Here is a 26,625-nt window from a genome sequence, read left to right as displayed (position 1 = left end):
GGCTCGGGCTCCGCCCCCCTACAGGAAACCACCGACACACTCTGTTTGGGCGTCGCATTTCTGCCTGCGACTGTGCGCGGAAGTTTTCGTGTATGTATGTATGTCGAGGGTTGGATAGGCTGGGCCTCCTTCAAGGACGATGATCATAATCAAGAGAGTACAGGCTTCGATAGGGTTGACAAGTGATATTTTAGACTTAGAATATGGATGTGTGTAGCTCGACAAGGAGGAACCATGATGTTGGGCCTCTCATCCATCTGGGTTGTAAAGAGAACCATTCTTGCAAGAAGTATTAGAGAGATACGCAAAAAACTATATTCAATATAGGGCTAACAAAGGTGGAGTTGCGGTTTTTTTCAAGAAAAAAAATGGGGCTCTCAAGGCCTGGCTTGTAAAGTGTATGACCGGGCCAACGAAATATAAGGTGGGTTACCATAATTTGGGATTCGACGAGATAAATACCTTCTGCTTGAAATCTATTGATGGCCGGGTTACGGTGTCGGTTCCTCTGGCTCACCGTGGGCTATACCGAAGCAGCTGACTCCGAATCGCTCGAGTCAAAGCACTCCAAGAACCGTCGACGGCGGCTGGCCGAGATCTACCAAATATCACCATGACCAGTCAGCCAAACATGTGTATCTGGGATATCGACAACCAAACGAGAAAAAAGAGAGGAAACTCGCATTTTCAAGGGGTGTTGGGTGGCTTCGACTAGGAGGGCTGTCGATGTGATGGCTGTCCCAAGACTCTTGCATCCTTTGCTCCAATTCCTCTCGCGCCGAGCTGATGATCGAGTCTGTGTGGAAGTGGAAGTGGTTGAAGGACCATTCCATGTGCTCAGGATCAGAGTGGTTCATGTCCCACAGCCCTCGAAATCCTTCGCCTTGGTCGCTCAAGTTCGAGGATGTCGACTGCAGAGGCATCCATCCCCCATCCAATCACAAAGAAGAAAAATGGGGGGAGTTTCAGGTCCGACTCTTCTGGCTCGCGGCGTGAGGCTGGCCGCAGCTGGAAGCGGTGGAACTGACCTCAGGGGACTGGGCAATCGTGTGTGTGCAAGTGGGCCATTCGGCCATGAAATCTTGCTCGCACCAGTCGTTTCTGCAGAATGGGCACACAGGGGTATCCTGCAAGCGAATTTCGGATCATTTTCTGTGCTCAGGTGTATCTCGAGGCTAGAGGGCGTACCGGCGTTTCGGGTGCTGATCTGATGCTGGAAGCCGAGGGCAGCCAGGAGTTCACGTCACTGGCGGAAGACTTGACGGAGGACAAGCATCTGTTGACGGCTGATTTGCACGATTGGCCCCATTCATTCAAGGTGCCTAGGATGCCTTCATGGCCCTGCACCGGGAGCCCAACGACTAGCACTGTCACTGCTTGGAAAAGCTTTCATTAAGATAGGCGGAAGATGTCAGCAGGGTTTCTAGCTCCCTCAGGCAATCCGTACAGCTGATTTCTTACCACCAGTGCTCTCTCGCTGTTGCACATCATTGGTTGCAATTACAGGGCTTGGGGGAAGAGGTCCTCAGCTGGTACTTGGAACACAAAAACAAGTCGGGGAAAAGAGCGAAGTGATGTATTGAAAACACCTGCCAATCCAGTTTGACCGTCTCGGCCACGAGTCCAATCAAGCCGACATCTCCATACAAAATCTAATCGTCTTGGCACATAAACAATACACTTGAAGCTTGGTGTGTTGCTTCAGTACCTCCAAAACACATCCACCACATGTCCTGTCTTGCCGAACCAAGTGAAAATGAAACGTTTATGTACACCACACACTGCACATGGATCGATGCGTTTCATGGCTCTGATACCGACGCAGTGCTATGCCCTCGATAACTCCTTCCTGAACATTAGGGTGATCTGCCAGTAAAGTTGACTGCTATGTATGTGAATGGACAAATTACCCTGGACACTCATTTAAGTGTTGCACGCAAGGGAAACTCCTGCGCAACAAGAGTGATAGAGAGAAGTAAGTTAGAGCCACAGCGGGATGTGATTTTAGGCCCAGTTTGTTCAGCGTTTTGATCGAGCATGATGAATATGGGTAGCTCAAGTGAAATCCGTGTCGAACCTCACGGTTCGTACATTTCACAGAAAATATGTTATTGATCACGCTTGATTCACAGATGGGGCCTTATGAATCAACTAGAGTAAACAAGCCCGCTTCAAAGCCGCACACTTCACGGCTCCTCAGCTGGCTTGGTGAGTCAAGCATCTCTGGGCAGGTTCCAGCCATCCCTGCCACCAAGCCTTGTGGAGCAGGGTTGCAGAATCTTTGACAGAGGAACTAGTGATTGTTATGGGGGAAACTGTCTCTTTTTTGAGGGAATGGCGCAGTTTGAAAGCAAAACAAACCCCTGTTTTTCGTTGTGATTAAAAAAGCCCTCAGTGTGTTTGGATTGTTTTGGCGAAGGAATCTCTCAGGCTCTCTCAGGCTTGCTTTCTAGTGTTGCCCGCCAGTTGAGTTTAGGGCCTTCTCTTATGAGTTAAAAAGGTTCAGCAACCATGTGAGCTAGGCTGCCTCCATTTAATTTTCAGGAACACTTTCTTCTAAATTTACATATTAGGGGGGTTCACGTAAGGCTGATTTTGAAAAACAGCCACCAAAACCAGCAGATGCAGCTTTTGAAAATCCTGAGAAAGCAAAAAGGTTTGGCTGGGAAGCTCTCTGCCATGCATAAACCTTACTCACAGGTGCATGAGCAGACAATCTGCCGTGCATAAACCTTACTCACAGGTGCATGAGCAGACGAAATCAGCATTGCTTTTTTTGCAATGTGGACCCTATTTTGATGGCTTGCGGTCCTCCTGTAGCAGTCAATAGGGGGGTTCACGTAAGGCTGATTTCACAAATCAGCAACCAAAACCAGCAGATGCAGCTTTTGAAAATCGTGAGAAAGCAAAAAGGTTTGGCTGGGCAGCTCCCCTTTGGAAGCAATCTGCAAGGCATAAACCTTACTCACAGGTGCATGAGCAGACAAAATCAGCATTGCTTTTTTTGCAATGTGGACCCCCTTATTTTGATGGCTTGCGGTCCTCCTGTAGCAGTCAATGAAGAATGGTGGTGTGGTTTGACTTTTGATTTGAAAAGAGCCAAACAAACAAAAAAAGGGTGTTGACATATTCATATCATCAACATTATCAGCTGGCACACAAGGTTAAAGAAGGTCTGTGCGGCACTATACTAGGTCAAGCTAGATAACCCAGAGGCATTAATTGAATAAAGGAAAGGTTACCTACTATTGGCACATCCAAAAATAGAGATGTCCACTTTTTCACCCTTTGGAAGGTACCTGCTGAAGAGTGGGGTACCTGCCAATGGATGCAAAACATCCATCTATATCCATACAGGGGGAGGAGAGGTTTTAGTAAATACAAATACAATGTCCATAAGGCTTATCTTTCACAGGCTGTCACAGCTTTTGTTTAAATCTATCAGGGTCTTAAGGGATACACATTCTGAAACTTACAAAACTTAATTGGAGTCCCAATGTTGCACAGTTGGATATACAAAATGAAGATTGGCCAACTCTGGCGATTAGGTTTACATAGATAGGCAATTAATTGCGCTTGTCAGGTCACATGTGTTGGATCTGATTGTGACCTGTCGGTACAGAGTAATTCAAGAGGAACTTTAAGCGGAACAATGACTGGCCGTTCCGTGTTTTCATTTGCCTGCGGTACTAGTGGTATTACTCCGAGGGTTCAGCGTAAAGTGTGGCTATTTTTCCCAAGCTTTGGCCAACAATGTTATTTCATCGTATTCCTTTCCACTCAAATTTAAAAGATGCTGGCAGATAGGCTCAAAGTGCTAGTGCGCATTTCAATCATCTTTGATGTACTTAACAGTAATATCTCAACCACTGCACTTGGTGTGAAGCTTTCTTCTTATTCAGTTCAGCGTCGAAGTTTGAATGAGCCTCTCCTAGACAAGGAATTTACTGGTACCAGTAAATTTCCTCGTGCTAACAGTGAAAATCAACTTGATAAACTGGGTGGCAGTCCGAAGGATGCTACGATACCTGTAGGTGCAGATGGAGGGCAAACTGGAAAACCTAGCAGTATCCTAGGAAATGACGGCAAAAAATTTGTATTGGGAGATTCTGATATAGAAAGCGGGCAGGCGTTAGTAGACTCGGTATTTTGATATCATTTCATGGATCACCATCACTAAAAACATTCATCTTCATCTTAGTAGTGTTAAACGCAAGGCCAGTGAAGTTGACGAAGTGCAAACGCCTCTCATTCAGCCTAAAAAGCAGCGTACTCACGGTTCATTCAATGAAATCGGAGAAAAACATGAGAAAGAGTCGAGGTTCTTTTCCTCGTCCGAAAATCATGTTTATAAATATGATAAGCAAATTCATACACCAACACTTGAGCTATTGGATAACGGTTTTTACAAATCAACCTGCTTCCAAGATCCCAATCCATCCAACTCTGAAGAACCAAATGGATGGTGCATAGTCATCAACTCTACAATCAATCATGGTCAAGGTTTTGTGGTTGTTGCACCCACAAAATACTTGGAAGGATTCTTTAAAAAGGGACTCAAATTATCAGACGATCCGCCAGATTTTGGTGCCGGAAGGATTGTCCAGATGCCGGAGAAAGGTGGTAAGGGAGTCGTAGCTGCCCGTAAACTCGAAAGGGGCGATTACGTCCAACAGCTATACCCGGTTGCACTGTTTACGAGGACGGAACCAGTGTGGGAAACTCCCTTTGGTCAAAGTATTCAGCGACAAGCCATTGATCATTTGCCACTGCAAACGCGGGCTGCTTTATCGCGTCTTGCCGGAAGCGGTCAGACTGAGGATGAATTTATCTCTCGTATGATTGGGGCCAACACTTTTTCAACCTATCATATGGCTGGAGAAAATGATCTTGAGTTGAGTGCACTATATTTGGGCGCCTCGTAAGTTTCCTTTGCTTGCTTTGGGATTGGGAAATGCAGGACTAGAAACATTTTTTTTTCTCCCAAAAAATGACAAAAAGGCGATTCAATCACTCCTGCAAGCCAAATGTATATTACTACATTGATCACGAGACTCAGCTAATGCATATAAAGGCTTATGAGCCAATTGAAGTGGGCGAGGAACTTACTATATCTTGTGAGCAGCATTATAAGTTCTGATTAACCTGGAGCTGACACTTTGAAATCATAGACGTCTTCCAAGAGTTGTATCAGGAAGATCGGCAAAGAAGACTAAGAGATCTCTATGGTTTTGATTGCACTTGCCCACATTGCTTGCTGAGTGAGGAACTTGTGGAGCAGTCCGATCGACGAATTTGGAGGCTCAAGGAGCTCAGGGAGCTCTCCAAAAAATCAAATCTTTATCCGAGTGAAATCAAGCAATTTCTCAAATTTGCTGAGATAGTGAGTTTACAATCAAATTATCATATGCAGAACAACATGAGATGTGAATTTATTGATCTGAATTCTGCCTCTTACAAAAACCAACAGGAAAGAATTCCCAAGTTCATAGCTCGTGCCAGCCTGATTGCTGCTCACTTTTCCAATTCAAAAAAAGAAATGGAACAAGTAAAAGAGCATGCAGAGAAAGCCAAATTTATGGGAGATCTTGAGGGTGGAATTAACTGGTCTGCTGAAGACGTCAAGGATTTGGAAGCACTTCTTGATGAGCCTGATAAGCACGGCTCTCATTTGTCATACAAAGTCCAGGGAATTGAAGGAACAGATGGGAAAAAACCTGGTTTCTTCTCTTCATCCAAAAATCCTGTTTATAAATACGATAAAGAAATTCCTGAGCCAAAACTTGAGCCATTGAATAAAGGTTTTTACAAATCGACCTGCTTCCAAGATCCCAATCCATCCAACTCTGAAGAGCCAAATGATTGGTGCATCCTCATAAACTCCACCATCAACCACGGTCAAGGATGTGTTATCATCGCCCCCAAAAAGCACTTGGAAAATTTCTTTGAAGATGGACTCAACCTTTCAGACGATCCACCAAAATTGGCCGCCGTAGAGACTGTCACAATGCCTGAAAAAGGTGATATGGTGGGAGCAGTGGCTGCTCGTAAACTTGAGACCGGTGATGATATCAAAAAGAAATACCCCGTTGGATTGTTTCCAGAAAAGGAACCGATATGGAAAACTCCCTTGGGTGATAGTATTCGACGACAAGCCATTGATCATTTACCGCCCCAGACGCGGGCTGCCATCTCACGTCTTCCCGGATGGGGTGCGACCGAGGACGAGTTTATTTCTTTTGTGATTGGGGCCAACAGTTTATCAACCTATCACAATGTTTCAGGAAATTCAATTCCTTTTGCTGCGTTGTACTTGGACGCGTATGTTTTGCGTTAATTTCATGGCCAGGACAAACAGAATCATTGACCAGGGTTTGTTGATACCTTCGAAAAAAAAAGACAATTTGATCATTCCTGTAGACCCAATGTATGGTACTCCATTGATGAAAAAACGCAGCTATTGCATATGAAGGCGTTTGGATCTATTGCAGCTGGCGAGGAACTTACCATAACTTGTGAGGAATCTTTTACATATACATATATTTTGCTTGAAGTGCAGCTCACATACCAAAATCACAGATTGTGTTCCAGAATTGCAGCGTGCGGCTCGGTACAGAGAGTTGAGGGAATTCTTTGGTTTTGATTGCACTTGCTCGCATTGTCTGATGAGTGAGGAGCTTGGAGAGAGGTCAGATGAAAATGTTCTGCGAATCATCCAGCTGTATCATTGGTCCAGAAAGAAAAATCTTTCCCCTGCTCAAGCCAAGGAATTTGTTAAAATTAGCGAGGAGGCAAGTCTATTTGATCTTGGCTTAACAATGAAATAAAAACAGATGAATTGTTGAACTAATTTGACATCATAAAAAATAAAATAGGAAAAAATCCCCAGGCAAATAGCACTTGCACACCTGTTGGCAGCTAAAGTGCACAACTCAAAAGATGAAGTAATGAAAGTGCATTTAGAGAGAGCAAAATTCATTGGTGACCTTCTATGCGGACAAAACTGGTCAAAAAGTGACCAAGAAGATTTGGAAAGACTTCTTAGAGAAATTGAAAATTAGAGTTCTCATGTCTTGTACTCTACTGGAGGAAGCATTGCCATGTTTATTGTAACATTCCATCAAATCTTTGTTATTTTAATTTTACTGGTAAATTAATGTGAAGCCTCTCCCTTATCTGGACTTCACAAGTCTTTCACAGATTATATAATCCCCATCTTGAGCATAGTATTCAGTTTCACATTTTCCTCCTGTCCTAGCTTGGTAGAGGTCTTCCCTCTCTGGTGCTGGGTATGTCTTCCTCTCCTTTCATTCTGTTTATTCTCATCTTTCTAGTTATACTCATGGGTGGATTTGTTCCCCCTGCCGTGCTAGCAATCAATACCATACTGTGGCTCTAGAACTCCTCCCTGGCTATTTAGCCTTGTAAAGGTTGCTTCAGAAAAGAAAGTGACTCCTACAATTAAATTACCTTTTATTCTTGAACCACACACAGAACCTTCACACAGGTTCCCAGAGGGTGCAAGCAAGAAGATTTACTTTATTGATACAGTTATTGTCAGAAAAGAAATGACTCCACCAGGCTAACTCTAGGTGCCTGCTTTACCACTTATAAGCTACAAAGCCTGAGTTGCCAGATTCATAATCTATCATCCTCCCGGAATCTGGATACTCTAAGGCTCTCTTAGACCCGCTGGTGTGCTCTCTCCTCTGCAGGTACGCTTGGCTCTTTGAGCTCAAGACTGTAAATCTGTCAGAAAAGAAATGACTCCACCAGGACTCAAACCCGGGTTGGGCTAACTCTAAGTGCCTGCTTTACCACTAAGCTACAAAGCCTGAGCTGCCAGATTCATAATCTAACAGTTATTAAGAAAGAACTCAATAAAAATTAAATACACTTGAGAATATAAAAACCAATAGTTAGATCTCTTTAGTAACTAGCCATTAATGAAAATCCAAGTATATTAATGCCAGTAAATCATAGAATGAAACTTCAAGGGTTCTTCCTACAAATTAACCAAATCACAAAAAAAAAAAAAAATCAAGGGTTCTCCCTTTGAAAAACCAGAAAAAAAAACAAAGAGGACCCAGTATTAGATTACAAAAAACTCAAACAACAGCTGTATATTAAATGAAAAATCCCCACAGCGCCTGCCACCCAACACCATCAAGCTGGTATACCGTGGCCCACCGCCCATCCCTGTCTAGCAGGGTTAAAAAGCAGCAAGAGGAAGACCCCCAGCCCGTAAGCACAGGGGGGTCCACAAGTAGTGCCCCGCCAAACTGCGCAAGTGCAACAGCGGACAGGGGTGAGACAACACCCTGGCTGGAAGCCAGCCCAAGGAATTGCCTTAGGAAACAAGTCACTGTTCCTCCTGCCTGATATTTATAGACTCCCAAGCCTCAAATCCAGCCTTACCATTTCTTGCACTCCTCATCATCTCTACAACAACCAACACCACCGCCGCGGCCCTATAGGGCCCTATCTACTGCACTGCGCCACCCTGGAAACTCCCGCTGCATCCTGCAAAACATTTCATTTGGTTGCTTGATATGACTGGCCTTTTCTCTGTACCTACCCTGGTACCAATTGCCATCTCTAAAATATGCCTTGATTAATACATTATTAGTCCGGCCAATTGTATGTAGTTATATTCATGATGATTCAGCTTACACAGGCAACTCAAACACCATTGTTATCACAATTTATAAACAAATTTTCAGACATCAGAATGAGTGGTTTTAAATTTTGGCCAATCTGGCAAAATGTCAAATGATCAATGCATTAGAATAGCGAGCTTAAGCAGCCTCTGATTGCAGGGGCAACACTCTTCTACATAGAGTGGCTTCTGTGCAGTGTTGGTTTGTGTGGCTGGCAGAATTTTGACATTACTCAAATTACCCCTTCAAAGCAGATAACAAGATAACAGTGGCCTAAGGTTGGTTGCACAAGACTGAGCAAAGGTACAAAAAAATTGGTTTGAGGGTTTTAGTCCAGATCATTGAATTTGGTTCTGATGCTCAGCAAGCAATTGCCAAAAACAGTCTCTCAAAAAAACAAAAAGAAAAAACTACTTATAATGGAGGACTTCCCTTTAGACTCCTGCAGATGATGATTTAGACGTGAAAAGCCCAGAAGATTATTGCAGGAAAATCCAGCTTTTTGGGCACTACACCACAATTAACCATTCCCTACTGTCACACCATGAAAGTAAGATCTACCATACTGGGTACAAGAGACTTGTGTCAAATTTGTTGAAATAGTGTTGGTGCTCTAAGGGGAACCAGGTCAGTGAAGCAAGCCACTGGCATCTCCACTGGTCCCCACCAACACCCTCCGGGTTTCAAGAAGATCCTATATGTCATGAGGCTATTGTGCTTGCTTACTGTCAGGGAACTGGTCACTTCAACCCTATTTTTATTCGTCTATCTGCTGAACCAGAACTCCTTAATACCCAAAAAGAAAAGCCGAAGAAAGAGAAACAAAAGACAAACGACTGCTGTTCTATATTCAAAAAAGAGTAACTCGGATGGAGATAAGGATGAGGAGAAGGATGAGGAAGAGTGTACAATAACAGTGCTGAATATATCTGGAGAATTGCTTGTGATGGGGTATGAGGAGGTCGGGCAGGTCCTAGATGATTTTGAATTGGATGTATACATCTTTGACGTTTTTGATTTCCTTGAGGATGAGGCCGGAGAGCATATGCTGAATGACGACCCAGTCGGTGAAATGGAGGCCATCAGCGGCAGCAGACTGGTGGGAGTTTGCAGGCGGGGCCAAGCCGAGCTCGAGGAAGACGAGCGCCTTGGGCCCGATCTTGAGGTGCTTGACCTGCTGGACAGTCAGCGTGAACTTGTCTTGCTGGAGCTTCTCGAGGTTGCTCAGCAGGACGTTCTCCACATCCCGGTTCAGATACACATCCGTCCGCTTGTCAAGGAGCTCTTCTATCGAGCTCTTTCCGATCGCTAGCCCGCTTCGTAGGATCATCGAACATACAATAAACCCCCCGATCGGGTCTAGAATCGTTAAACCGTACCAACTTCCTACCTATTGATTGTTGTTTCCTCCTCCGTTTGGGCAACAGACACAAATTATCAGCATATTTTACAGAAGATGTTTTTTTTGTGTCGAAGTTAGTTGCTGAAACTGACGATAGCAAGAAGAGCGACAAAGCTGCTAAACGCATCGCTTCGATGATGGAGCGCATTGGCGATGAGCACCTTGGAGTCTTCAGCTTTCCCGACTTGATAAGTGATTCGATAGAGTGTCTCCTTGACGATGATACTCAGAAAGGCGAAGTAGCTAGCCCGGATATCCACCTCGTGGTCGTGAGCATGGTCAGAGGTGAAGTTTGGCAGATATGATGCGAGCCCCGGTAACTGCCGTGATAGGATCGGCAGTATGAGTGTGTAGGAATGTAGACCTGCAGTTCGAGGCGTCAGTGAAAACAGATCAGAAGCTAATTCCATCGTCTTGCGAGGGTTGAAATTGTTACTCACCGATTCCAAAGCCCCCGCTGATCAAGAAGAACGCGACAATCGAAGACCCTACAGACTCGAATTTGCCTGTGGACGACAAGGAGAGCAAGAATCTGTCTTTCAGCCTGCGAGCACACAGATACCGCAGTTTGGGTGCTGCAGAAGCAGAGGTGCAAGAGCGGGGCGGAGCTGACCATGGCCGAAAGGATAGTCCCTGTCCGCAGGCTTCCGGGACCAGTTCCAGGCAAACAGGGTGATGAGATCGCCGAGTAAATCTGAGAGACTGTGGCCAGCATCGGCGATCAGGGACGCTGAAGCAAGCAGATACCCCGCGATGCCCTTTACGGCGGTGAGAGCGATCTGGAAGAAGACGCGGCCCCGCGATCATGTCAGCCGCGGCTGTCAAGTGGCCGCCGAGGGTGTGGGCTCACGTTTGCAGCCAGGCCGAGCAGGGTGACCCTGCTCCCCTTGTCGGAGCTTCCCGTAAGCGCATCGAGCAACGCCTTCTGCTCGTCCTCGTCTGCGCCTGGTCCATGGTGGTGGTGGTGGTGGTGGGTGGGCGGGTCCTGCTTGGCTGAGGGTGGATTCGGGCTGGCCATGGTCTGAGGCGTGAAGGGCGAGGGCAAGCGGAGGGATTCCTAAGCCAGGGGATCCATCGTCCACTCGGGGCTTACGTAAGTATGTATGCTCGTCCAGTGCTCGCCGAGAAAACCTCCGCCGAGACGCTGGCGACCGAAGCGAGCAACCGCTATGTAGTCTCATCCACGCCTCAAAGACTCGGCGGACGAGAAACATGTTGCCCCGAGAATCTCGCACCGCCTGGGCCGGTCTGGGCGGGCTCCGTCACCCCCATCCCCGCTCGTACCCTAGTGTTTCAATGAGCACCCCTGGCACTGTCCGGGACTAGGGCGCAACGAGTAAGGGAGACATACTGAAACTGGAAACTGCTTGTAATCACGACTAAACGCGCTCGCATTGTAAAGTTTAATTAGCTCATCTAAAACTGAAGAACTTGTGGACCACAGCAACTCTTGGGAAACTCCGGCTGGAGTCGGTGTTTTGCACGGGGGGGGGACAGACATGTGTCTTGACTGTATTGCTTGCTCAGGAGATAATGGTACTGTAATCAGTCGAGGGTCTCTAGTGTTGTGACATAGATGTCACACGCATCTCCCGGACTCGCCGCAGCACGACCAGTACTCCTCATCCCGGGACAATCCCGGGTTGAGGAGAGATACTACGTGGAATACACAGACTTAGTTAGCCATACCCTGAATAGGTTATGAGCCTCTAATCTCGACTACAAGGCACACGAATCTCGACCAAACAATCTATCTACCTCCTCACCTCATAAGCCGGCGATTCGACCCGACGGTTTTATTTTCTCGACCGGTAGTCCAGTCTAGGGCGTAATCGACCGTCATCGGGAAGATCTGCGTTACTTTGCCGTAACGCTGTGGGGTGCTCCGGGATAAGTAGATCCGATTTTTCCCTTCTTCCTCTCTGAGCAGTGACAAAAAGCCTACCTAATTAAGCTAAGCGGACTAGCCATCCTGCTTATTAAGGTGTGGTGGCCCCATTTACCTGTGCAGAAAAGGGAAAGCTTGGAGTTGCTGTTCTACTCCCTCTTTTCTCTTCCTCTCTTATACTGTGGGCATCCTGTAGCGTTGCGGTGAGTAATCCATTTCTTCGTCCCTCGCCTTACGATCCCAGATTTTTTCCTTCTTTACCTTCTTTTTTGATCTACAAAAATGTCTCGACAAAACTCGACTTCCGACAATGGACTGGACGATTTTGTACCGGACGGCGGACTGCGGATGAGTAATTTGTTCGACTCGGTTACAGGATCTACGGCCGGGAACAGGGGAGCCGACGACACCATCCGAGCGTCGACATCTGGACCTCGGCCGCCCATTGTGCCTCCAACAACTGGCCCGGCAATCAATCAACCGAGGAACGTACCTCCTCACATCAACCAAGTCCAGCCAGCTGGAACGAACAATCAAGCGATTGCAGGGCTAGGAGGCGATCTGAATCGAGCGCAGCAAGATTTTCTGGCCGCCAAACTTCAGCTCGAGCAAGCTAAGCTGGTCAGTCAGACGGCCAAGCTCATCAACGACCGCTGGACCGACGACAAACGCTTGGCGGCCAACGGCAACAACATGGCGCAGTGGCTTCATGAATTGCAAGAAGTTGGAAACGGGCATATGTCGAGCGGGGACTTCTTTTTCAAACCGATCGACAATGTCATTTTCGAAAAGATTGCGCGGATGGTCGTTCTCGAAGGGGTGCATCAATTGCTAGTGTCAGATCTACAACGGATGAAGACCGCCATTGAAATGCTCTCGTACCTCAAGAAGAAGTTTTCGGTCGTGTCTTGGGCGGCCCAGTACAATGTCTGGAACAAATTCTTAAACTTCTCGGTTGACGACTTGGACGGCGTCGGCATGTCCTCTACAATGAGAAATCTCTATACGGAGTGGAACAACCTGAACGTCAGAATTCACTCCAATGCTTTCTTTGGCTTTATTTTTCAACGAGCCGTCATGCGGTTGTCTGTCCCGTTCAAGAAAGATTTTGAGCAACGAATGGAGAATGCGATGCAAAATGACGAATCGAAGAGTGTTCCAAAATTCGACGCGCTGGTCAACACTTTTGACATCTGTAAGAAACAACATACAGACTCGACAGCGTCAGAAGCCTCTTTGACAACTGCCGCGGCACCGTCGGTCCTACTGGCGGCGAACGGAGATGGAGACTTCGATTTCGAAGCTTTCTTGGCCGATGTACCTGAAGAAAATTGGCCGGATGCTTTAGATTTCTACGCGGCAACTGCTCATCGCTGTTGGCAATGTGGAGCCGCCGATCACTATCTTCGAGACTGTCCTCAACGCGCGAAACCGAATCAGATCAACAAACGCCTCCGTGGACCGGGTGTCTTGCCTTTTCCCATGCCAGCAAATCGCACTCAAGCCACTTTTGTGGGTTCGCTCTACACCCAACCGACTCAACAGACAGCGAATGGCCCTCCAGTCTCCAGAGCCCTCCCCCCCATGTCTCAACATCAAGTCCAGGCGAAAAGGTTAGCCGATCTCTACCGCCCAAGGTATGCCAGCTCCAACAATTGGCAACAACATCCTCCCAACTCAAACGCCCACTCCGCCAACTCAGCCGGGGGGGGAGAGGCATCGGCTCAGCTCCTGGAAATTGGGGACGTCCCAGACGATCTGGATCAGATTGATTTCAGAAACATGGCTTTGGGAGAAGATCTGGTAAGTCCTCCTGCCATATTTGATACTGGTGCATCCCATCATTTCACTGGGACGCGCCAGCTTCTCCACAATTTCAAATATCTGTCTAAGCCAATGCCACTGTCGGTAGCTACCGCCGCCAACCAATCCTTCATCACGGGTGTGGGGGAAATCCACTTCCTAGAATCTAGCGGACAAGTGATCGTCCTTCGCGGAGTCCTTTATTGTGAGGATGCTCGGTCTACGCTCATATCCATGGCGGCGTTGCGCAAAACTGACGCCTTGGTGTTTTATGATAACGACAGAGATGTTTTTGACGTCTACTCCAAAAACGGCATATTTGCGTTTGAGTGTGTCATGGAGCGAAAGCGTAATCGCTGGTGTGTACCCCATCCGATGGTGCGAAGTGATCAAAATGGCGGCATGGCATCGGGCACAATTTCTCTTTTTCATTCTACTGTTTCGTCTCTCTCTTCCAAATTGTCTTCTTCTGTTTCTCTCAACTTGTCTCACCCACCGGATCATCCGGTCTCATCTTCTTTCTCTCAGTCAGTTCCCTGTGACTCGTCCGTTCTTGTGTCAAGATCTCAAGCTTTGGCAAAAGTTTCTCTTCCTTCTTCTGCAACTCAGAGTTCTTTCCGCAACGCTCCACAAGCTGTACCTGTGGCAGAGGGCCTATACTTCCAGGCAGCAAAGGCAAAAGAGCCAGCAACCAGCCTTTTTAAAGAACCGGTTCCACAAATGGTTTCTCGTGAAACAGTTCCACCTTCTCTAACTAACAATGAGAAGCGTCTTCTGTTCTGGCATCGCGTCTTTGGACACACCAGCTTGCGAGTGATCCGGCGACTCATCAAAGAAGGTGTTGGTTTGGGTCTGCCGAAAGAACTACCGCCAGGATCTATCCACTGTGCAACTTGTATGATTAGCAAGTCCACTAAGCTAAATCCACTCGGTTCCGGGGACCGCAAAGCTGAAAAGATGGAGATCTGGGCGGCTGATCTAGTCGGCCCTTTTGAAGTTAAGGCAATTGACGGCGGGAACTATATCCTGACGATGCGTGATGTAGCCACCGGCTACAATTTTGTGAAGGTGCTGAAAGCAAAATCAGACGCGAACTTGGCTATCATTGACATTATCAATAGGCTGGAGCGGACTACAAGTCTTAAAGTAAAGGTTTTGCGTAGTGACAACGGAGGAGAGTTTGCAAACAAGAAACTGGAAGAGTTCCTTGTTGCCAAAGGCATCCATACGGAACGGGCATTACCGTATCATCATTACCAGAATGGCATGATAGAGAGGTTCAACCGAACTGTTCAAGCCATGAGCCGGACCGTCCTGGCGGATAGTAATTTGCCTCGTAATTTTTGGAACTACGCGTTCCTGTGGGCGGGTCATCTCCTGAATAGGATACCAAATAATGCTAGCGGCAAAATTTCCCCATATGAGGCGTTGTTTGGGATTAAACCGCAGTTTGATTCTTTCCGGGCTTTTGGTAGCTTTGGCTACATCCATGTGCCTCCGGAAAAACGCCTCAAATTAGATGCAAGAGCTCTCCGTGGCCAGGTTATTGGCCATCTGGATGCCAGCAAAGGTTGGCTGTTATGGCTGCCGGAAGAGCAGAAATTTATATCCTCCGCTATGGTTCGTTTTGTCGATGAAGACAAGACACACTTCATTGATGTACCGACGACTGGTAAAGCGCCGGTGCCGGAAGTACCCAAGAAGATTTTGCCTGATTTTGTTATGAACCTGATCGAACTGGGCGACTTCTCGCGGGAATACGAATTTCATGATCAGGAGTTAATCGTAGACAAGATCATAGAACTGTGCCAGTTCTACTCCATTTCAGTACTGGCTACCTTTAAACAGGCGATGAAGTCGGCGGAGAAAGACGCTTGGTCAAAGGCCATTGCTGTTGAGCTCAGCAACCTTGAACAGATGAAAGTTTGGCTTGTGGGACTCAAACCACGTGACAAAAAGGTTTTGAATGGGCGCTGGGTTTTTGCGGTGAAACCTGATGTGGATGGTTCGGGCGTGCGTTTCAAGGCACGTTTTGTTGCAAAAGGGTTCACGCAAGTAGCCGGGACAGATTTTCTTGAAACTTTTGCGCCCACGGCTACTTTTGTGGCCTTGCGCTTGTTACTGACGGTAGCTGCTGCGAACAACTGGGCTGTTCATAGCTTTGACTTTGTTGCAGCATATCTGAACTCCCCTATTGATAAGGAGGTTTGGATACAGCCGCCAGAAGGAATGGTGGTACCGCCAGGACATGCCTTATTGTTAAAGAAAGCTCTCTACGGAACGCGTCAGGCAGCGCGCTGCTGGTGGTTACACCTGAAGCAGGTGTTAGACGGATTGGGCTATGTCCCTTCGCAATATGACAACTCTTTGTATATTCTGCGACATCCAACTCTGCATGGAGTAATTTGGCTTCATGTGGATGACGGCGTTGTCACCGCATCAAGTGAAGACCTTTTAAAGCAACTGGAGTCTGATCTTAGTGACATTCTCAAGATCAAATGGAGCAGCAAATTAGATGCGATAGTGGGTCTCAATGTCAGCCGTAGCGAAAAGGGTTTCACTCTATGTCAGAAGCATTTGATCAAAGGCCTGCTGGAGACAGAGTGGGACAAGTCTACCATTTCAAGGACGCCGTTGCCACCTGGATATAATGGTGTCACTGACCCGGAAGGTGACCCTTCTCAATCTGGCAAATACCTGTCTGTGATCGGCACTTTGAGTTATTTGGCGGTTGGGACGAGGCCGGATATCTGTTTTGCGGTCAATTATCTAGCGCGTTTCGCGGCGAAACCCGGTGTAACACATTGGAAAGGGTTGAAACACTTGATTGGGTACATTGCAGGGACGGCAAATGTGACATTGTGTATATTCCCTTCCGCAGATGACAAACCACTAAAGGCCTTTTGTGATGCGTCTTGGGGTGGTGAATTTGGAAGGTCTGCTTACGGGGTATTCATATCCTTCATGAACTGTCCCGTGCTCTGGGTGGCTAGGCGGCAGCAGTCAGTGGCTTCGTCGACTTGCCACGCAGAATACATGGCGCTAGGGGTGGCTACGCGACAAACTTTATGGGTAAGACATCTCCTTCGTGACATTCTAAAAGTTGATTTCATTGGACATTTACACTGCAATAACCAATCGGCTATCAAAGTGTCTACTGATGATGCTTCTAACAAGCGGACCCGGCATTCAGATTGCGACTTCTATATCACAAATGAGGCACTGTTTCAAAAGAAGACGGCTCTGCACTGGGTAGGTACGAAGGAACAGATTGCTGATATCTTTACAAAAAGCCTAGGACCAGATATTTTCTCAAGACTCCGGTCATCAGTGTTGGGAGAACGTTGAATCTCTTTTCTCTTGTTATTGTGTTCTTTCTTTTCCTTTCAGTTTTTTAGTTTTCCTTTCTTTTCCTTTTGTTTCTACTGTTATTGTACGTACAGTGGCGTCTGCGGCGAGAGGGGGGGTGTTGTGACATAGATGTCACACGCATCTCCCGGACTCGCCGCAGCACCACCAGTACTCCTCATCCCGGGACAATCCCGGGTTGAGGAGAGATACTACGTGGAATACACAGAGTTAGTTAGCCATACCCTGAATATCTAGTACTAGGTTGCCAATCCGGATTAAAACATATGGAACGGATCAGGAAGCGGGCTTGAGTTTAGAAATGAAGAATCCGGTCGGATACTGAAAGTCACCGGAGACTGGGAGGGTAATCAGCAGAAAATAAAGCCCCTAAAAGTGGGGTTTTCCTCAACTTGGGGTCTACCCGCACGCCACCTAAAAGCAGGGTATTCATCAATGGGGAACCCTGGTGCCAAGGCAGTGGCTGGGAGCCCTAGTTTGTCTACAAGCCTCCTATAAAACTGAAGGGAAAGAAACAAATGGCTGACCTAGCAGAGAGTGGAATCATTCAATTTCTGAGGGCATTTGCATTTTTTGGTTAAGTTTCCAGCCCAAGTTCACCTGAGGTTTGATTTCAGGCTAGGGCTAGCTGAATTTAGCTGACCTTAGCATGAAATCAAGCCTGAGTTTTGCTGACTCAGGGTTTAGCCCAGCTCAATGTGATTGCCAGTTGGGTTAAGTTGCCAAATACCAGCAAGTAAACCCAGCAGATGCAATTTCTCTAAGGGCATCCACATTGGTGTGGGTGTAAATTGAGGTTAGCTTGTTGAATTTATGTCTTTCCACTCATCCCTAAAACCCCTTCGCCTTCTCCTCACACCATCTACACCTATTATATCCTCCTCTATGTGCATGTTATCAGATCAAAGATATCCAACCCTTATGAGTCCACATATTATGGTCTGCTTGTATTTAGTGGTCATGTTTGCTCACTGTACTAGCCTTGTTGACTTTGCTCCTTGCCTAGATTAGTTTGTCAAACTTTCCCAAATCCTTCTTATCCTCTTGTGTGCGCACTCTCTACTGGGGATATTGATGTACCTTTTGACATGTTACAATGAGTCGAGAAGTTTCTTATTCATTATCATTTTTTATTCATTTTATTCTCACCCACAAGTTGATGCCATGTACATATTCTATATAACCATAGCCTAGTCCAGAGTAAACAACTCATTGGTTCTCTCCCTCTTTTTCCGCCCTTGAGCCAATCCAGTGAGAAAATCATCCTCTCACTTTCCAGCATATTCTTGCTACATCTTTGCCCCCTTTTTTGGGTTCTCCGGTCAAAAACTCAACAATATAGCTTACTCCTGGATTAGTACTAACCCAAGCTGTCAACCACATTGGTGAGGGCTAATTTAATGTGTAAGCATGTTGTATGCACCTAGAGCTTATGCAAGCTGTGTTTGGTGCATACTTGTGGGTGGGGAGGAGTGTCTGTATGCATATGAATACACATGCAGCACATAGTAAGGAGTATGTAAAGCCCCCTTTGGAGCCAATATAATCCAGGCGATATATGAGGCCCCGTTTGGCAGCAATCATGTTATGTGATGTTGTGCACTTACCTAATGTGATGCAAATCACTCTTGAATTTCATATCTTTCAACATAACACAAGTGTTTGGCTGCCACTCGCGTCATACAGCTTGCCTACATAACAAGCTCCATGGCCAGTAAATACCGGCCATCGAGCGTACATACCGGCAAGGCCAATTGAGTGTTTAACTCCTCTCGACGATGGCCGGTACACGGTCATCAATGGGAATACAGAGTCCCTTTTGGGGAACACATAGTCCCATCGATGACCATTGGTCATCAATGGGAATACATGGTCCCTTGGATGACCAATGGTCATTGAGGAGAATATGTAAACAGTCCCTTCGATGACCAATGGTCATCAAGGAGAATACATAGTCCCTTTGATGACCGATGGTCATCAATGGCCAATTGTGTTGGATCGGTCATCAATCTTGATGACCGTTTCCATCAATTGGAGTGTGTACTCCGCTCGGTGACCGGTACAAAGTCTGTACCGGCCATCAAGGTGAGTAACAGAGGTGGAGTTGGGGGTGTGTTGTGTAAGGGTGCCGATATCACCCCAAATACACCCGCAGGGGTACTATATCAGAAATGGCGGGGATGATGAGGAGTGATGAGGAAACTCGTGATGACCCTCATAACTCCTCAAATCTGCCAAACATGCAAGTGATACAATATGGGCCTTGGTGAGGCCCGGTTATAGAAAAGCAGTGGTTATTACATAACATCACTGCTGCCAAACGGGGCCTGAGTTTTTTTGCCTGACATACTATGTGACATCTGATCAGTTCCGACAAAACTTGATCAGATGTCACAAAATTCCAGATTATATCGCACAATTATATTGGCTCCAAACAGGGCCTAAATTTACTCCCACTTAATCCAAATTGTACTCCTGGGAGGAGTTTAGTCCAATTAAATTGGACCCAATGTGGTTTTCAAGGAGGATTATTTACACCAATCCTCCCTTGATCTGAAACCAATAGGGGGGTTCACAATAGGATAAAAATAAAACTTCAGAGTGAATTTTAAGGCCTTTATGAACAATTTTTTTGAAAATCAAAAAGTTGATCTGATTCTTAGGGGACACCCAGTCCTGTACACCTTGCCAGATATTGAAAATTTTGTTGATAAAGGCCTTAAAATTGACTCTAAAATTTTATTTTTATCCTATTGTGAACGCCCCTAATGCAGATGCTCTAAGGGTTCTACTGAGCTAGGACGGAAAGGAAGAGATTACAAATATGTCAGGGTTTAGCCTTTATGCACTCCAAAAAACTACCACATGAAACTCAAAAATGGATTACATTTTGGTGTACTCCAGAAATATTCAAGTGCAGAGTTCATGCACTCCAAGGAGCTCAAAGGGCACACTATTTGACCCCAAAAATGAAGTGCAATAAATGGTACTCCAAAACTGTTGCAGTGTACACTCCATGAACTACAAAGAATTTGAAGTGCACACTCTTTTTCACTCCAAAAATATAGTGGATTACTTTGAAATAAATATTTTTGGGGTTTACCAACTGTGCCTCCAATATTTGTTTGAGTGTACTCCCAGGATCAATGACTGGTCTTGACCCACCCATCATCAAGAGTGAAGCACTCCAATCAATGGCCAGCACAAGCCAGACATTGAGACAAGTGGATTACATTAAACCCTTGATTAATACCAGTATTTCAGTATATCAAAATTCTTAAAAAGGCTATTCTTGACTAAAAATCAGCAAAAATATACTAACTTTGTGGGGAGTACACTCCAAAACTATGAGAATTCACAGCAAATTACTCCATTTATGGAGTGGAATAGTGTGGAATCCATGTTCTTTGGAGTGCATGAATTGTACACTCCAATAATTTTGGAGTACCAGTTAATGCATTCTTGTTTTTGAGTGAAATAGGGTGTGCTGCAAAATTTCTGGAGTATGGAAAAATGCCCTCCATATTTGGAGTGAATTTGGTAATTCTTTGGAGTCATAAAGACTGACCCATGTACCAGTACTCTTTTCCAGGTCTGGAGGATTATATATTCCTGGAATTGAAGCCTTGTGGGGCACAAGGGGAGGGGAACTTGCAGTTAATTTACTTGTTGTCCTCATCTAGAAATTCTATACACATTTTTGAAAAAAACTACAAGAAAGATTTTGAATAGTAAAAAAGTAAAAGAATGGTGGTAAAATTTTGGGATTAATGGTCCCATTCATTGATTGTACATTGCTATATTGACAGGAAAACTCTTTGAAACGTAGGTTTGTTATTTTTGAGAAGCTGTAAACTATTTTGTAGAAACCGTATAAAGGAAAATCTTTGAGTTCTTCCCATAACTGCCCCCTGTGTTTAGCAAGGTGCCATTCTGTCAAGGAAATCAAGTTTCAACTCCAGTCTCCTATCTATCTATGTATATGGAATTGAATTTTACTTACCACTTGCTTGCAAACATCTGTTAGTTGCCTCAGCATTAATTTTAATGCTGGTGTATCCCTTTTCCCCCCAAAAAAAGGATAGGTGAATTCAGCATTATGACTATCAGGGTGGCTCTGTAAATATATGTAGAGAAATGGAATCATTACTGACAGGCTAATGTCTAAATAATTGATTGATGCAAAAGATAACTATTTGGATGAGTATGTTTCAATTTCATTTTTAAAGTGGAAATTGTTAATTAGAAAAATGTAAAATCTGCTTGATGTTTTATATTTTAAATTTAACTTTCAATGAGCAAGGTTTACTTACTTTGCATGTTCCTGATCTACCATGGAGCCATCCAGGGGAATATGATTGCTGCTCTAATGGGATAATAGAGCCTGCTTTGTTCCGGGGCATTTTATCAATGACCCTAGTTATTTAGCAAGAAAAGGTAATCAGACGTAAGCCAACAATAGATTCATCCATTTATTTCTTTCTTAAAATTTCAAATAAAATTGGACAAACGCTTCACAATCTGATGGATTAATGTTGAATTTAGGATCAGTGTTTGGGTCACCACATTGTGGAACTCCAAGCTGTGTATTGCTACCAAATACGCGCTTTGTAGGTGCAACCTGAGTAACAGAAACGGTAAAGGGTATATGTTGGACATTGTACCCAGCCTGAAAGGACAAATTTTGAATATGGTCAAATTCCTTGTTAAGAAAATCATTTGAATTAAGTCATAAAAGTGCCCACAAATATTTGAGGACATTTGCCATAAATTTCAGCAACTGCAATATCTATTTCTTCCTTCATGGCAGCGCTGGTAGTGAGGAATTCCAAAGCTCCATCAATACACACATGCTGAATCTTAAGGAGGGTTTGAATGAGTTAGAAGAGGGAAATTTACTCACCCTCTACCAGTAGCTTGGATCTCAATCTGATGGAAGAGAAAAATTGTCTTCAGTACACAAATTGATTGAGAAACCTGTGATTGTTTGTACAGATTCATAAAATGAAAAGGCTAATAATTAACTCACAAGGCAGTCTCCAGAAGAGATCTTAATGGTTGTTTCACCTGCCATTACCCCGTCATGATCAGCATATTGAATGTTATTGAGAGCCCTAACACACAGTAAAAATCAATGGAAAGTAGGTAAGCCAAAATGCCCGTGGCTGAGCTAATCTGGCAATGATTGCGTAAAGGCACTCAGCACACGTTTGACAGTTGGCTTGTGTCACTGGTTCTTTACCGCACCCCACTGGATCTCCATTCTGACCACGGGATAGAGAGCTGTGGGCTACGAAGCTGATCAAAATAAAGAAGACTTTGCTGGCAATCATTATCGGCGCTATTACTGCAATGTAGCACTAGTTGGATTTGTGACGGTGAGATGAGGCAAGATAGGGTAAAGAAAAAAAATTATGGTCCTGGTCAGCCCGCCGGGCTAAATAGTCTTTCTCTTGAACTATGTCAAAGGGGTTGAAACTCGAACATTGGTGCTTTCAGCAGTTTAGCAGAACAGGGGAGAGGAAATCAACCGACTCAGGAGTCACCGAGTGTAACTGCCGTCCAACCGAAGTCGACTGCCAAGGCATCCCAGAAATAAGAATGGTTGTTGTTGCCACCCGGCATCAATTCCTTTTCCTGCCAGTGGTTCAGTAAGGGGTAGCCAAAATTAGTCGAGCAACTGGAGGACTTCCCCTGCAATCTGGGACCCACCCAGATGGTGCTTTATTTTCGCAGGGAAATCTGGATTTTTGGGCCCTAGATCACTTCTGGGAGGCCCGCAGATCCCGAAGGCAAGTCATTTATAACCTCGACAGTATGATCAAACAGAGATGACAGGATTCCGCTCACCCTCGCTGCGACTATGACCCACAATCAACTCTCCCCTCTCGTCATCTCTCCCAACAAGACCCTTGTCGCCGCAAGATTCATCATCAAAACAAGCCACTTTCATGTCGATAATGAATGAACCTTGGCTCCCTTGGACCATTCTTTCATCAATAAAGACCACCTTGTTATAAACAACAATGAAAATGATATTCATCTCGACAATCTACAAGACTCAAGACCACCATCCGGTACCATCAGCAGCACTAGCACTCAGCTCGTTGCCATAAACGTACTCGCTCTGCATCCAAATCATCATCCTTTTATCCTCATCGTCAATCTTCTTCCAATCATTGTAAGCCCCTCCGAAGTTCCAAGTACACATCACGTCCTAGTTCTCAATCGTATTGCTCCTATTGGATGGTACTTTTTCCAGACAGTTTCTGGAGTTTTCAATGCTTGGCATCTGCTCAAACTTATATCCACGGATGCCGTCTCTTCTGATTTGCTTGGAGTGTAATAAAAAACTAATGAAGCTTAATGGTCTTGATCCTGTTGACTCATCCAGCACTCACAGTAATCCCTCTGTGAGAAGCCTGGCACCATCATGAACCACATGATCAAATGAATTTGTTTGAACCAGGACTCTGGAGTTGGCGCGCCCTCATCATGCCCTCTTCTCTTGCTTGCCTCGCGGTCATCCAAGTGAGCACTTAAGGTGACCGTCGGTTTTGAAATCAAACAAGAGGTTGTTTGAATTTCAAAAAAGTCATCCACCTCGCAAAGTGGGTATGATGCGATAGAGGCCAGATGGAGGGTCTGATCTGGAAATTCAGTTTACAAATCTTCGACGTGCTTTCGATGGAGGGGCCCAGCTACGCTTTATTTGCGTTAGCGCAGCATAAAACAGCTAACTGTGGCTGTTGGCTGCTAACGACTTTGCGCTAAAGCTAAGCGCACAGACCCTAAATCAGTGTCCGCAACGCAGTGTTGTAACTTGCCGAGCTTTGTTTGCTTTGTTTTTTTCGCTAATCACCTTAACGCAGCTTATCATAGCAGAACCCCACTTGCATGCCGCTAACACTATTACTTCAAAAGTCAAAAAAACCTCCACTCAGTTTGTAGCACTGAGCAGCCTGGTGTTCGGGGTTTCATGTTTTTTGCTTTTTTCATCCTTTGCTCTTGCATGTCACATCCATTCTTCTGCATTTTCCTGCCGAACTTAACGATCGTGATCATCCATCAATGTTTGTACCAGAGTACCAACCTGGGGACTTCGACGCGGGTTGTGTTATCAAGGAAACACCAAAATTTCGAAAGCATAACGCTGTGTAATACATAGGATCAAGCCCCACCCCTCACGTTTCATCATCCAAAGTTGTCAATTGAAAATGAGTGGCCGATCTGAATATGCTTTGGATAAAGTATTTTCGGTGATCCGCTAGCACGCTAGTTTTGAAAGGTAAAACAGAGTGAGGCTGCGTAACAAGTCAAGCTTACCTAAAAATAACTTCCTCAAAGATGATTGTCAAGGGCTACCGAAGTTGACCTCAACAAAAAGCTGAGGCTTGCAGCATTATACTGCCATTCCAAGGGTTTGTTTTCCCTGATGACACAACCCTCATCAAAGTGGCCAACTTCATACTCATGTCAAATACCATCACAAGTGTTAAGTTTTGTACAACTATGAAGAGGAATGAATGGTGTGGCTCCAGTATGACAAACATATAAAAGCCCCACTCTCTCTGCCTGCCTGCCAACTTCAATCCCTTTCACAAATTATAATCATAAATCTACCAACTCATTGATTGTCATGTTGCAACTAATCGTGGTAAGATCTAGTCCTCCTCCAGTCAGAAGCATTACAGAACTTAACTTGCCTGTCCTTTTGCCTTTTTTTCCCAAGCTCCTCCAAGCAGCTTTATTGGTTACTGCACCACCACCTTGTGAAAGCCTTTCTAAGGGTTCCAGTAAATCTGAACAATCATGGAAATCAAAGTTTTTTCAATGTTTCTCAAATTCTGACACAAACAGGGTTGAACAGCCTCCTTCATCTTTAGCTTTTGAACCGGCAGTCCTACCCAGTCACACAAATACTCATGTGAGTGATTTATTTTGTTGATACCATACAATAGGGGGGTTCACAATAGGATAAAAATATAATTTCAGAGTCAATTCTAAGAATTTCAGAGTTAATTTTATAACGGACTTCTCTCGCGCACTGCAAAAAGCTCTTCGCGCACTGTGCAGTGCGCGAAGTTTGCAAACACTTCGCGCACTGCGCGTGAAGGGCGCAACTTTTTCAAATTATTTTTGACCAATCAATAGACAAGCTTATTATTGTCCTCTGTGAATTTATTTGGAGTTTTTGGAAGCTTCCTTGTATGCTTAAAAATCCCACCAATAAAGAAAAACAACTACAGCCATTTGGGGACCTAGAATTCATATTCCCACAGGCCAAAAAATCCAAATAATTTAGTGAATCATATTAAGTATGTATTTGAAAGTTTTAGAACTTTTTGGCCACTTTGTACAAGGACAAGGCTTTCAAAAACCAGTGACTTTTTCTCAAGATATGCCAAAATGCGCCAGTAAGTGGTGAACTTTCCTCATTTTTGAAAGCCTTATTCTTGCACAAAGTGGCCAAAAAATTCTCAAAAGTTTGAATTCATATGTATCATGATTCACTAAATTATTTGGATTTTTTGACTTGTGGGAATATGGATTCCAGGTCCCCAAGTGACTGTACTTGTTCATTTTATTGGTGGAATTTTTAAGCATACAGAGAAGCTTCAAAAAACTCCAAATAAATTCACAGAGGACAATAATAAGCTTGTCTATTGATTGGTCAAAAAATAATTTGAAAAAGCTGCGCCCTTCACGCGCAGTGCGCGAAGTGTTTGCAAACTTCGCGCACTGCACAGTGCGCGAAGAGCTTTTCGCAGTGCGCGAAGTAAGTCCGTTTTATAAAGGCCTTTATCAACAAAATTCTAAAAATGTGGCAAGATTTACAGGATTGGGTGTACCGTGAGAATCAGAGCAACTTTGTCATTTTTTTAAAAAAAAATCACAAAGGCCTTAAAATTGGCTCTAAAGTTTTATGTTTATGCTATGGTGAACCCCCCTAATAAATGAAAGAGTTTACATTCTTATTGGAACTTGGGTAATGATATTTGCAGGGTGCTATTTCAAGAGAACTCTATCCCATCAATGAAGACAGTGATGGTAAATTATTATTTTTCAAATAGGACAAACTGTTCAATGATTTCAGGCCCAAGCTGATTGACTCCCTTCATGATCTTTGTGAAAATTAGGAATGGAATTAAATCATCATCCAGGAAGCTCTGTGAGTAATATCTTTGTATTGACCAAACAATGTCACCAAAGCAGGAAATGACTGTGATGTATTTTTTTTTCATGTGGGAAATGGGTTCCATAGGCATCTAATGTGGATGAAGTACCACTGCGTTTCAAAATTCATTTTGGTAATTATTTGGGGAATTTCAAATAATTGAGGCCCCGTTTGGAGCCAATATAAATATAGGTGATATAATCATTTGTAAATTCAATAAAAAATACAAAACTCAACATAAAGAATCCAATTTTTTTTTGTAGGAAACCTACAGTACTGGTCTCATCAACTATGAAGTCAGATTTAACTGATTCAGCCATCTTTA

At 44.7% G+C, this 26,625-nt stretch overlaps 3 protein-coding genes across 3 annotated transcripts; 1 reads left to right on the top strand and 2 right to left on the bottom strand.

The window, feature by feature from the left end:
- Positions 1–557: 557 nt before the first annotated feature.
- Positions 558–1,488, bottom strand: PtA15_14A400 (uncharacterized protein; the record flags this gene model as incomplete). Its single annotated transcript, XM_053163113.1, has 5 exons — positions 558–598; positions 680–911; positions 1,029–1,127; positions 1,189–1,386; positions 1,462–1,488. The coding sequence occupies 5 exons, from the start codon at positions 1,486–1,488 to the stop codon at positions 558–560; spliced, it is 597 nt and encodes a 198-aa protein (XP_053027071.1).
- Positions 1,489–3,793: 2,305 nt separating this feature from the next.
- PtA15_14A399 (uncharacterized protein) lies at positions 3,794–7,061 on the top strand (the record flags this gene model as incomplete). Its single annotated transcript, XM_053163110.1, has 8 exons — positions 3,794–4,131; positions 4,205–4,921; positions 5,002–5,117; positions 5,172–5,383; positions 5,471–6,321; positions 6,400–6,515; positions 6,580–6,791; positions 6,876–7,061. The coding sequence occupies 8 exons, from the start codon at positions 3,794–3,796 to the stop codon at positions 7,059–7,061; spliced, it is 2,748 nt and encodes a 915-aa protein (XP_053027070.1).
- A 2,572-nt stretch (positions 7,062–9,633) lies between these two features.
- On the bottom strand, positions 9,634–11,080 carry PtA15_14A398 (uncharacterized protein; the record flags this gene model as incomplete). The annotated part of the gene is made up of 5 exons (XM_053163109.1): positions 9,634–10,050; positions 10,155–10,426; positions 10,503–10,568; positions 10,676–10,841; positions 10,913–11,080. 5 exons carry the CDS (start codon positions 11,078–11,080, stop codon positions 9,634–9,636), a joined length of 1,089 nt encoding a protein of 362 aa, XP_053027069.1.
- Between the last annotated feature and the right edge of the window lie 15,545 nt (positions 11,081–26,625).

Source organism: Puccinia triticina, chromosome 14A (genome assembly GCF_026914185.1).
Source record: "Puccinia triticina chromosome 14A, complete sequence".
Classification (NCBI taxonomy): Eukaryota; Fungi; Basidiomycota; class Pucciniomycetes; order Pucciniales; family Pucciniaceae; genus Puccinia; species Puccinia triticina.
This window is presented reverse-complemented; position numbering and strand designations above follow the sequence as displayed.